General features: G+C 45.1%; 1 protein-coding gene across 3 annotated transcripts in view; it reads right to left on the bottom strand.

The window, feature by feature from the left end:
- Positions 1-433: 433 nt before the first annotated feature.
- Positions 434-13,050, bottom strand: part of mxra5a (matrix-remodelling associated 5a) — a 39,252-nt gene continuing 26,635 nt past the window's right edge. For all 3 annotated transcript variants that reach the window (XM_041200022.1, XM_041200021.1, XM_041200023.1), the window contains 2 exons: positions 9,115-10,015; positions 434-5,039 (listed from right to left, as the gene is read on the bottom strand). In XM_041200022.1, the coding sequence (XP_041055956.1) occupies positions 3,137-5,039; positions 9,115-10,015 (2,804 nt within the window). In that variant the 3' untranslated portion in view covers positions 434-3,136. The remainder of the gene's footprint in view (positions 5,040-9,114; positions 10,016-13,050) is intronic.

Below are 13,050 nucleotides of genomic sequence, written 5' to 3'. Positions count from 1 at the left end.
GGGCGGCCAACTAAGGCCCTCCCTGCATGGATCGCAAGTGGCAGCGCCGAGTGCTGCCTGTGTGGGTGGGGGTAGGAGAGGGAGCTGGGCCTAGCGCGCAGTTTGCACATGCACAGGAAAGAGCGCTTCAATCTCCCTGAGGCATGGAGCTGCTTCAGGGAGATTGAAGTGCTGTGTAAAGAAAAAAGTGAAGAGAATAAAAATTTAATAAAACATGTCCCTGCATGTGACTCCGTCACATGAGCTGGGACATGTTGTTAATACAAAAATAAAGCTTTTATTTAATGTTTATTTGCTTTAGGAAACCTCATCCCGCTCGTGGATGAGGCTTCCTAAAAAAATGTAAAGGCCGCTTGGCCTTTTCGCCTGCCACTGACCGTTAGGTTGGACAGGCAGCGTAAATTTGAATTTAATTAGATTGTTAATGGCATTAATAGGCCTTTTAATTATCTGCAGCTCTGGCACGCGCCTGCCAAACGAAATATCGCGAGACTGCGAGATGATGTCGGGACGCACGCCTGGCGTCATTGTGTGTAATTTTATGTTCAGGCACGTTGGGTGCGTGCCCTATGTATGTTGTGAGTATGTACAAGTCATGTATACATATAATGTGTGTGTCTGTATGATGCGGTGTGTATGTATGATGTGTCTGAGTGCGCATGACTGGGCTCGCTACCTCCCATGAACGTGGCGGACATTTGACAGCTTTGTACTTTTTGATGGGAAACCAAAATAATTTGCACTGGCGACAACTTACAAAAAAGGTCACTGATATGCTTGAGGTGCCAGGCAGCTCCTAACATTTACCTTCTGTCTCTGTCCAAAATGGAAAATGCTGGAGTAAATCTGGCTGTTCTGACAGTAAGGACCATCCAGGCTACTAAACCGCAGAGAGCACGGAGATAACCATCCTGAGAAAAATTCTGGACTAATCGCTTTTCCAATACTTAGTTTAAAAAAAAGAACATGTTTTTGGGATGTGGTCAACACAAGCAGATATTGCCCATCCCACATTGCACTGAGAACATGGTGCCAAGCATTGTTTGATAAAATTTGAACTGCTTGCTAGGCCACTTGGGAAAGCTGTCACGTTTGTGCGGGATTACAGTCACCAAGTAAATGCAGCAGGTTTTTTACCCTGAAGAACATTGGCGAGCCAATTGGGTAACTTTTGAACAACAATCTGACAGCTTCGTGGTTCACTTTTACTGACAGCAGTTTTCTATTTCCAGACTTTGTATGTAAAATTGAATTCAAATTCTCAAACTCATTTTAATTTGAACTCACGTTCTCTGTTTTATTAAGCCCAAAACATTTGAATTACTAGTCCAGCAGCATAGCCACTAGATTACTGTCCCCTAGTGCAGGAGCCAATTGTGCCACTCCTTCTGCCACACTGGACAGCTAATTCAGCATAGACTTGGATCTTTAATATTAATATAGCACAGTACCATAGTAGCATATGAGCCAAAGTAGGTCACCAAGCAGCGGATAAAAGTACATATCCTTACCTTTAATAACAACCTAGGATTTACATAAAAATTACCAAGTACTAATGTTCAAAGGACAATTTTTGTATTTACATGGTTGTATAATGGCAATGGTTCTCATGGTAAGTTTGCAAAAAAAAAGTTATTTATGTACAATTTAAAACTGAAATTATGTAAAACCTTTAAAATCAATGATTGGACCTCAGCTGGAGTATTGTGTTCAGTTCCAGGGCATCACACTTTAGGAAGGGTGCAGAGAGTGCAGAGAAGATTTACGAAAGTTATACAAAGAATGATAGACTTCCGTTATATGGAGAGGCTAGAGAAGCTGGGGTTGTTTTCCTTTGAGCTGAGAAGATTAAAGGGAGATTTTAGAGGGGTGTACAAGATGAAGGGTTTTGGTAGAGCAAATAAGGGGAAGCTGTTACAAAGACACAAAATGCTGGAAAGACACAGCAGGTCTAGCAGCAGCTGTGGAGAGAGAAACAGGGTTAACGTTTGGAGTCCGTATGACTCTTCTTCAGAGCTGGTGTTGGAAGGGGAAGCTGTTTCCAGGGCCAGGAGATGTGGTAATCAGAGGACACAAATTTAAGATAATTGGAAAAATAAACCAGAGGAGGTGGTGAGGGGAAATGTTTTAATGCTGTGGGCTGTTACGATCTGAAATGCACTACATGAAAGGGCGGTGGAAGCCAATTCAATAGACACTTCCCAATTGGATAAATACTTGGAAAAGGAAAAATCATAGGTGGTGACGAGGGGGTAGGTGAGTACGACCAATTAGATAGCTTTTTCAAAGAGCTAACAGAGGCACAATGGGCCAAACGACCTCCTTCTGTGCTGCATGATTTTATGAGGCTATTTGAGAGAGGGAGCTTTCTTTTTTTTAAAAAATCTCTGCTTGTAATGCAAATGACTTACTTTGTCAAATCAATTTTTATTAGTAAAATAATTAGGATTAATAACTGTATAAAATGCATCACTCAATATTATCTGACTCCTAACGTTGACTGACTTCATGTCATGTTAATATAGAAAAGGCTTCAAGTCCCACTTTCTATAGCTATAACTTGTTGTTAAATGAAAGAGCACCATTGTTCATTGACAGCACTGTTACTCTACCTACAGTAATCCATGATTCACGACTGAGTTCATTATGAACAAGCTCAACCACATTGCCAAGGCAGTTTTTCATTGACCATAGAGTCAATATTTCTCTTTTACTTCAGGCAATGACAATTAGAGAGAGAGAGAGAGAGACAAATGACATTTGCCCTTACATCCCAGGTACTGGTGAGTGGCATGTTGGGTAGTTTTCCTTAATCTCCTTTCAAAGCCTACGGTGATTGAAGACAGTTCATTGCTTGAAATGATCGGGGCTTATTTCCTATTTAGCACTAATTTTAAATTGATGTGCCCCTTTTTAGGACAAAAGTCACTAAAAAGGCATACTGCCAACATCAAAGAGAAACGTTGGAGGGAAACCATTTGAAAGAATGTTGAAGCAATGTTTTATACATTTGTCATCAGTTTTCACATAACTTCGGAAGGTGATCTTCACAACCAGCAGTGTCCACTGCACATGGAAGGCAGTTTCTTAGGCATTTACTAGGGGGAAAAAGAATCAATTTAAAACAAATGTTCCTTTAAAAAATGTGGACATAGGTTATCTTTGAGTCACTCCCTAGCAGGTTCTTTGCAGTGCATTTGTAAAAGCCAGTGTCTCTGCTGGACGGATTCTGTAAGATTAGCAACCCTTGAGGGTCGAGGTATTTGTTACCAATCAGGCGAGCCTGATTCACTGCCGTGAGCCGAGTCTTGTCCGGAAGTTCCCAGCTTATTTCCGCTTTCGGAATCCCCATGGTCATGCAATTCAGCTTAACCGAGGCGCCGTGTCTCGCATATGTCACGGGCATCGGTCCGTTCGTGATGCGCGGTGGGTAGGCTATGACGATCACTGCGACGCTCATTAAACTAAGGCCCAATTCGCTCACTGCTTTACACGAGTAAGTGCCTCTGTCATACACTGAGGCATCATGAACGATGAGTGACCCATTCTGTAAGAGAGAAAAGCGGCCGACATTTTGAGGTCTGCTCAGCACCACACCATTGGGTAAAGCCCATGATAACTGAGGCTGTGGATTGCCCCCTACCATACAGTCAAGCCTCATCTTTTCACCTGGTAAAATTCTGACCAAGCTAGTGTAGCGATTACGTATTTCTGGTTTGTGGCCAATCTCCAAGGTGACTAGCCTCTCAATGGAGCCTACTGTGTTTTTGGCTATGCAGCGATAAGCTCCAGCTTCTGCGGAGGAAGGGCTGGTGATGTGCAAGGTGCCGTCCCTCCTGTGGTACGTCTTTGACAGTTGCTGACCACTCAGGAGCCTGGTCCCGTCTGGAAGGATCCAGGTTGTTTCTGGCGTGGGGTTCCCTCTGGAGGAACAGTTAAGGTTCACACTGTTGCCAATCACGATTGCGACGCCTGCACTAAGCGGATTGGTAAATGAAGGTTTCTCCAGGTCCAGCACTTCGAGATGCACAGTGAGCCTGGCTTCTCCTCCTTCGTTATGAGCAATACACATTAACTGGTTTGCATCCGATCCCTTCAAGCTCCGTATGTCAAGCGTCCCATTGTGATGCACTTGAATTCTACTTCCATAATATGGGGCAGTTACAACCACATTTTCTGACAGCACCCACATGACCCGAGGAAGAGGTACCCCTTCCGCCTTACAGTCTATTTGCTTACGGGTTTCCCTCATTCCTGTTTCCTTGACAACTGTATTTGCACCCTTCTGCCCATTAATACTTGGCGCTTCAATGTTTACCTGGACGGTGATGACTCTCTTACTTTCTCCGGCCGTATTTCTCGCCACGCACGTGTAGTTTCCGCTGTCTGATCTCTGCACCTTGTGTATAACCAGGGTGCCATCAGTCATGACTTGGTATTTTGACGAAGGCGGGATGAATCTGTTGGATGGAGAGTACCAGCTGATCCAGGGAGTTGGCTCTCCTTTGGCTTCACATTTTATTGTACAGGTCTCACCATACGCCACCTGAACGAGGGAGGGAGTGCCGCTTTGGAAGGCCGGGGGCTCTGCTACAACTTTCACGTTGACTTTCATCTCATCCTTGCCGATCTGGTTTACCGCATAGCAAGTGTAGTCACCTTCGTCTTTCAACCCAACCTCATTGAAGTACAAGGTGCCATTATCAAAAACGGTATACCTTCGTGTCCGCGTCCCGCTGTCATCGGACTGCATGACGCTGTTGACCATGGTGCCATCCGGCAGGCTCCATGAGATCTCTGGGTCAGGTAATCCTGACGCTATGCAGTCAACCTTGAGGTCTTTCCCATACATGACCTTATGCTTGGCATCTTGCTTGTACTCAATCTTTGCTGGCTTCATCATCACATTGACCTTCAGCACCATGAAGTCATCCCCCATCTTGTTGCGGGCCACACAGAGGTAATCGCCTGCATCCTTGTCTGTAACTGACTGGACGACGAGAGTGCCATTGCTGTACACTTTCATCCTCTTGCTATAACTGAAAAATAAAACAAAGTCAGAGTTTGGTGACCGACAGTTGAAGAGCAGTTAGAGCTTTGGTATATGAGGCCAGGATTTTCTGTTTGGTGGGTGGACCCAGTAGTGGTCACGAAGCCAACCTCCGCCCGTGATCGGATCCCGACACAGAATTTCACGCTGGCTGGCCGACATGAAACACGTGCTGCAGCGCTCAGGGGGCAGGAGGAGTGCGAGCGTGGAAGTGCATGTGTGCGCAGGGCCGCATGCAGTTAAAGCTCCCTGAGGCAGACTTTTAACAATAAAAATAAAGATACTAAAGATAATGAAAACATGTCCCCTCCTGTGGCTCTATCACGTGAGCAGGGACACGTTAAATATGATTGTTAAAAGTTATACATTTTTTTTTAATCACTGGTCAAAACCTCATCCCGCCCGTGGATGAAGTTTTGCCAAAAATGCAAAGGCTGCTTGGCCTTTTCCCCACCCGCCAATCGGACGGTTGGATGGGCAGCAAAAAATTCGACTCGATTAGTTGATGAATGGCCTTAATAGGCCGCTTAATTGTCAGTGGGCGTGCTGCTGGCTCCCGTGCGTGCCCGCTGACTGAAATACTGCGCGAGTACGCAATGCCGTCGGGACGCTCACCCGTCTTCACTGCGTGTCATTTTACACTGGGCGCAAGAGAAAAATTCTGCCCTATATTTCCATGGGGGAAATTACACATCAGTGTAAAAGTTTGTTTCAACCCTGAGTACCTGGTACAATTTTGAAGGATTTCCTGGTGGCTAGATGAGCAACTGTGCATGACAGCATAAAAAGGCTTGATCCTTGGTTTGCTGTTGTGACTCTGTTGAGGTAGTTGACCTCAATTGGGCCACTTTGTGAGGGGCGGGCTTGGAATTGGAGATGTTACCTCTGACATAAGTGAGTGTCCAGTCCTGACAGTAAGGTTTGCTATTTGGGCATGGTACTGCAACATTGTTAGTACCTGTGGAACTGTGCTCCAAAATGAGTCACTACTTCCAAGAGAGGAGGGAGGAAAGGGAGAACAACATGAGAAATGAATAAAAACATCTTTACTAATAGATTAAGCTTTACTGTACCGCCAACCCAACAATCTTGGTTCAAGATGTAGCCAGGCAGTAAGTTCCATTTTTAAAACTAGTGACCTTGCGATAGCAACATGCACTTATAGAGCACCTTCTATATTGAACAATGTCCCAGTGGGGTTTACAAAAGGGGAATGAACACCAAGCAAATAGTGAGAGGGAAGGTGAGCAAAGAGTTGATGAATGAAGCAGATTTTGAGGAGGCTTTGAAAATGATGAGAGATGAAACAATTCCGAAAGAAACTCTAGGGGCAGAATTTTACGAGTCGGCAAGTGGGGGGGGCGGGACCAGGACCCACTCACCGACACATAAAATGGCACATGGTGATGTCGGGCAGAACCCCCAATGTCACCGCGCCCAATTTAAATTTTCAGGAATGCAGGAGCGCAACAAAATCAGCTGTGGGCCCGCTGACCTGTCAATGGCCAATTAAGGCCATTGATAGAGTCAATTAAGTAATTAAAGGACCTGCCCATCCAACCTTAAGGTTGGTGAGCAGGCCAGAATCCCCGGCGGGGATGAGAAAAAACATAAAACCTCATCCAAGAGCGGGATGAGGTTTCATGTAGGCTTTAAAAACATTTAATAAAGATTTTGTAAAAGTTATGCTCATGTCCCAACTCATGTGACTTTGTCACATGCGGGGACATGTAAGGGAAATTTTTTATTTCTATTTTTAATATTTTTGCAATTAGAGGCGATCTCCCTGAGGCAGCACTGAGCCTCAGGGAGATGACTGCGCTGTTTTGTGCGCATGCACAAAAGAGCGGACTCTCAACTTTGGGAATCCCCCCCTTCCTGCACAGGGAGTGCACAGCACTTCCCTGCGGATGTCACGCTGAGCGGGCGTTAATTGGCCTGCCCATGTAAAATGGTGCCGCGCCTCCGACTGGGGGCTCCGATCGGAAGCGCACCCATACGTGCCTGCCCATCAAATCCCCCCCAACCCTGCTGGGGGGGAAAATTCAACCCTAGATTGCAGGAGTGTAACGGGTAAAAATTGCACCTAGATGGCCATTCTAATATTGCTGTTACTTGGAAATGAAACCTGTTCTAATTCTTCCACCATTTCAATCCCACACTCCTGGGGGGAGGGTTTTTCCCTCGTCGGGTGGGCTCGATGGGAGCGGGATGTTGGGAAGCCGAGCGCTGCCCGCGATCGGGGTCCGATCGCGAAGTCACACTGGCGGCCCACCCAGCATGAAACACGAGTGGCAGCGCTTATGTGGGGGTGGGAGGAGGGCGAGCGTGAACTTTGCACAAGAGTGTGGGTGCGCGCTGGAAAAGCTCCCTGAGGCACAGAGCTGCCTTGGGGCGATGAAGAGTTTAGAACATTAAAAATAAAGATTTTAAAAATGTTATAAAACATGTGCCCTCACGTAGCTCTGTCACATGAGCAGGGACATGGTGTAAATGAAATGCCTGTGGGTGAGGTTTCCTAAAAACAATGCAAAGGCTGCTTGGCCTTTTCGCCGACCGTAAGGCTGGACAGGCAGAGAAAAATTTCTTTCAGTTATAACTTTGCTGGCCTTAACAGGCGTTTTTAATTGCTGGCGGGTGTGCTGCAGGCTCTGGTGTGCGCCCGCTGACCGAAATATCGCACAATGATGTCTGGACGCTTGCCCGATGTCATCGCGCGTCATTTTACACTCAGTCAGGTTGGGCACGCGCCCGCCCGACGAGCTAAAAATTCTGGCCTGGTCTTTGGCTACCTAGTGCTGAGGGGTTGAGGTGCAGGCTGGTTGGAGGACCTCTGTGTTAGTCTGCTCCTGGGTGGCCAAAGTTAAATGCTGTTCATGGGCTGGTAGATCTATCTCTAGTCCACAGCCTTGTCCATACCTGGGTGACCCTGGAGAAGGAGCATGTGGTGTCCGTCAGTATGCTTGAGGCCTTCCTGGTGGGAAATGCAGGATATAGAGTGTGTGGTGCAGCACTGGTGACTATTATTATTCAAGTTTATGTTTCTTCTGTTTATATGATTAAGTTATTTCCAGACATGCCCCTTTAAAAAGGAGGGGAGAACTTTGTTTGGTTTATGGTTAGTCGCAGTCAGGTGGCCCACTGGTATCTTCTTATTGGTTCATTTAGCAAAAGCAAAAAGGAGGTTCATGTAGTGACATTAATATGATAGAAATACCAGGATTAGGCACTGCTTAACACAGGTAATTAGGGGCATAGACGTGCAGTGTTTTACCAAAATGTTACTGGCATGGAATGGTCTCAGGTCTACCACTGCAGTGAGACAAAAAACAAAATTCAGGTGCTTCCTATCAATTTTCAAAGGGAAGGAGGAAGTGAAGATTCACCTGGAATGTTCGCATGCACCTCTGCTTATCTGGTTATAAGGGAACACAGGCAGACTCTTCTAGGACTTGGTCACCACATGCCATGGAGGCCCCATTTTCCTGCTCAGGTGAATGTAAAAGATCCCATGGCACTATTTCAATGAAGGGCAGGGGCTCTTCGGTGTCCTGGCCAATACCTATCCCTCAATCAACGTTACAAAAGAACAGATGATCTGCTCATTATCATATCATGGGAGCTTGCTGTGTACAAATTGGTTGCTGCATTTATGGCATGACAACAGTGACTTCAATTTGAAAGTGCTTCATTGGCTGTAAAGAGCTTCGGGACATCTGGTGGTCATTAAAGCTGTGTTACAATTACAAGTCTTTTTATTTCTTTCGAAATAGTGCCATGGGATTTTATACAGCCACTTGGGAGGGCTGATGATGCCTTAGTTTAATTGCAAGATGCCACCTCTAACAATGCTGGTGTGTCAACCTAGAATATTATGCTGAAGCTTCTGGAAAGAGACTTGAACGCACACAACATTCTGACTGAAAGCACAAGTGTGTGACCAACTAAGCCACGGATGACAGATGTGGCTCAGTCACACATTAGGTTGTGCATTTACCCACCAAGCCATTGAGAAATCTGCTGCTGTAAAGGCTTAATTGCTCCTCTCTGTAAATATCAATTACCTGTAGCGTGAATCCACCAGTAATTTTGAAGGTAGCCTCCAGAGTATTCTAGGCCCTGGGTCTCCCGCAGCAACACAGTCCAGATGTAGAACGCTTCCATAGCTAATATCTACCCTTTGGGGAGATGACACAGTAATCTTGGCAGTAGCTGAATGCTTTTGAATGTTTATGCTCACTGTTCTCCTGGCAACGCCGACTACATTAGTTGCCACACATTCATAGCTGCCGACGTCTCGCTCTGATAGGTTACGTATGTAGAGGGTCCCATTTGGAAAAACAAACAGGTTGCCGTTGATAAATTGAGAGGGTCGGATCTGCGTCCCATCGAAAAGGATCCAGCGAATGTTTGCTGGGGGTGCAGCTTTGGCAGTGCAGTGAATGCGAGCGCCCTGCCCTGGGAGGATTGAGATGCTCTCAGTCCTTTCCTGCTGGATCATAGGAGGCAGTGCCGCGATGTGCAATCTCACTGTCACAGTGTCCGCTCCCACGGAGTTGCTGGCAATGCACTTGTAAACCCCTCTGTCTGAGAACGCCGTCTCCCTGATGGACAGGGTCCCGTTCTGCAGCAGCGTCAAGCTGCTCCCCGCGCCACCTGGATTCTGCAGCAGCTTCCTGCCTGGTAGCAGCCACGAAACATGGGGGTTGGGCAGCCCCTCGGCCCTGCACTCCGCCAGGAATGGTTCTCCCAGGTACACGGTGGCATCTTTGTAGCGAGGTCCGACTATTCGCGGAGGCTGAGCCAGCACAATCAACGTGATCACCATCTTGTCTGTGCCGTACTGGTTCCGCGCCGTGCACAGATACTGCCCACGGTCCTGGACTTGAACATTGTGAATGCCAAAGGTCCCATTGTCAAAGACTTCAAATCGTAGTGTTTTGCTACTTGCCATCATCACAGCCCCTGTAAGAAGCACAAGAGTTTTAGTATCGAACTATTTCATTTCAGCCAGGAAATTAGCAACAATGCTACAATCAGCCTCAGTGTGTTGTGGTCTTGGGGACATGCAGGCTTCGTAGAGTCATTATGGCCCAGAAGGAGGCCACTCAGCCCATCAAGTCCATGTCGACTCTTTATAGAAAGAATGGGTGGAGTATGAGTTTGTGATGTTGCATAGGAGGGGCTATTTACATCATAACCCATGTCTGAAATTTATGAAGCTGTTCTTTACAACAAAACTGCAAATGGGGGATAAAAGTCGGTCACATGAAGATGAGATATAATGGAGTATCTATAAGGCATATTCAGCTTAGATATATACCCATACGTCAAGCATGTAGGGAGGATAGTAGCATAGTGGTAATGATACTGGACTAGTAATTCAGAGGCTTGGACTAATGCTCCAGAGAGATGTGTTCAAACCTGAAATGGACTAGCAAACCAATCAATTGTCGGTGGCTCACCACTGCCTGCTCAAAGACAATCAGGGATGGGCAATAAATGTTGGTCTTGCCAGTAATGCTCACATCCCATAAACAACTGAAAATGAAATGTAGCTTTAGCGCAATCTCTTGCTCCTATTGTGTTAATAGTAAATCCTTCAGTCTCAATGGGCTGTCTGGAACACCTTCTTAAAATCCTCTGCCTCTTCACTTCTGTTCATACCATTACAAAGCCATGCTTTATAAAAAAATGACTCTTTGAATTTACTGGCTGGAAACCAAAGACCAATCTTTAAAAGTTAAAACCACATTCCAATGACTTGGAACCATAGCTTCTCAGATGCTGATAATTGGAACCACTGTACACGATAAATTCCAAAACCAGCAAGTGCAGCCAACCTGTCTGCAAGGGTCCATCAAAGACAATTACCTTAGGGAATGTAAATTAACCACATCTACTGTCTCCATTTGCATGACATTCAGGCTCACCTGGGTAGGGAACAAGCATTATACGTAATCACTTCAGTCAAAGGGCTCTGGCTGTAACAGGAGTTCCCAGCCACAGTCTAATCAAGTTACAACTGGAATCCACTAGTCGTGACCATATTTGGGTCACTTGTCAATTGGAGAGAAGAGGATCATGTGACAAGCCAGACAACTCTTTTTGTGTTTAAGAAATGGTCTTTTCCAGGTCAGAGACAGAAGCATAAATAGCACCAAAGTGGCAGGATGTTCTGGGCCCCATTCTTCTCCACCCATCTTGCAAGCTCGAACCCTGTTTGCGGTTTGACCATCCAGGTGTTTCAGTCAACGATTTTAAAGAACTGAACCCAGCCTGACCTTCATGGCATCCCACTTCACCTAAAAAAGAATTGCATCGACATCTTGCTAGGAATGGGAAGAGGAAATAGGGGAGGCCATTTAACTCTTCCAGCCTGTTCTGTTACTCAATGAGATCATTACTGTCTACGATCTACTTCAGACCTTTGTCCTGTGTCCCTTAATACCTTTGGTTAATAAAAATAATCTGCCAATATCAGGTTTAAAATTAACAACTGATCCAACATCAATTGTCATTTGTGGGAGAAAGTTCCAGAAGTTTTTCCTAGCTTCACTCCTGAAAGGTCTGACTCTAATTTTTAGGCTATGCTCCCTTGCCCTGGACTGCCCAACTAGTTTCTCTCTATCTACCCTGTTTCCCTTAATATCGTAAAAACTTGATCAGGTCAACCTTTAAACTTCTAAATTCTGGGGAGCAAACCCTAGATTGTGTAATCTCTCCTCAGTATTCAATCCCTGAAGTCCAAGTGTCATTCTGATAAATCTATTCTGCACTCCCTCCAAGACCAATATATCTTCCCTAAGGTATGGTAGCCAAAACTGCTCACAGTACCCCAAGTGTGGTCTAACCAGGGCTTTGTATAGCTGAAACATGGCTTCTACCCCTTTGTATTCTAGTTCCCTCGGTATAGATGCCAGCATTCCATTAGCCTTTTTGATTGTTTTCTGTATCTGGTTTATGCTTTTTTAATGATCAATAGGCCCAATTCTCTTGGAAACATTAGTCTTTCTAGCTTCGCACCATTTAGAAAGTACTTGTTCTATCCCTTTTAGGTCCAAAGTGGATGACCTCATTTTTGCCTGCATTGAAATCCATTTGCCACAGTTCTGTTCATTTATTAATTCTCTTAGTAATTTTATGTCTCTATTCACTCTATGACACTCAATGCCATCTATCTTTGTGTTATTGGCAAATTTGGATATGTGGATTTCTATTCCTTCACCCTAAGTCATGAATGAATATGGTGAATATCCAAGGCTCCAACACAGCTCCTTATGATGTATCAGTAATCACATCCTGCCAATTAGCGTAGCTGCCCATTATCCCTACTCTCTGTTTCCTGTCACTAAGCCAAAGCCCTAACCAGGTCACTAGCTAGCCTTCAGTGCAGGTGGCATAGTGGTATTGTCACTGGCCTAATATTCCAGAGACCCAGGGTAATGCTCTGAGTTCAAATCCTGCCACAGCAGATGGTGAAATTTGAATTCAATAAAAATCTGGAATAAAAAGTCCAATGATGACTATGATGTATTGTCATAAAAACCCATCTGGTTCACTAATGTCCTTTAGGGAAGGAAATCTGCAACCCTTACCTGATGTGACTCCAGACCCACAGCAATGTGGTTGATTCTTAAACTGCCCTCTCAACAAAGGCAGTTAGGGATGAGCAATAAATGCTGGCTGAGCCAGTGATACCCACATCCCATGAATGAATTTTTTAAAAAAATAGCTAACAGGCTCTCATTAGGGGCTTTAACAAATGTTTGGAAATCCATATAAATAACATCTGGACATTGTGCAATATTAAGCAAGAATAATCACTTTAGGTAGCACTTTTGACAGCCCAACATGCTTCATGAACGACGAATTGCAATTTAAAAATTATAACTATAAACGCAATCAAGATTAGTGGGAGGTTAGTCAGGATAACACCAAGTCACACCACAGGATCTTTTAAATTTGCTTAAGTTCCTCACCCAAAAGCCAACAGGTCT

The sequence above is a fragment of the Carcharodon carcharias genome, chromosome 11 (assembly GCF_017639515.1).
Source record: "Carcharodon carcharias isolate sCarCar2 chromosome 11, sCarCar2.pri, whole genome shotgun sequence".
NCBI classification, from domain to species: domain Eukaryota; kingdom Metazoa; phylum Chordata; class Chondrichthyes; order Lamniformes; family Lamnidae; genus Carcharodon; species Carcharodon carcharias.
This window is presented reverse-complemented; position numbering and strand designations above follow the sequence as displayed.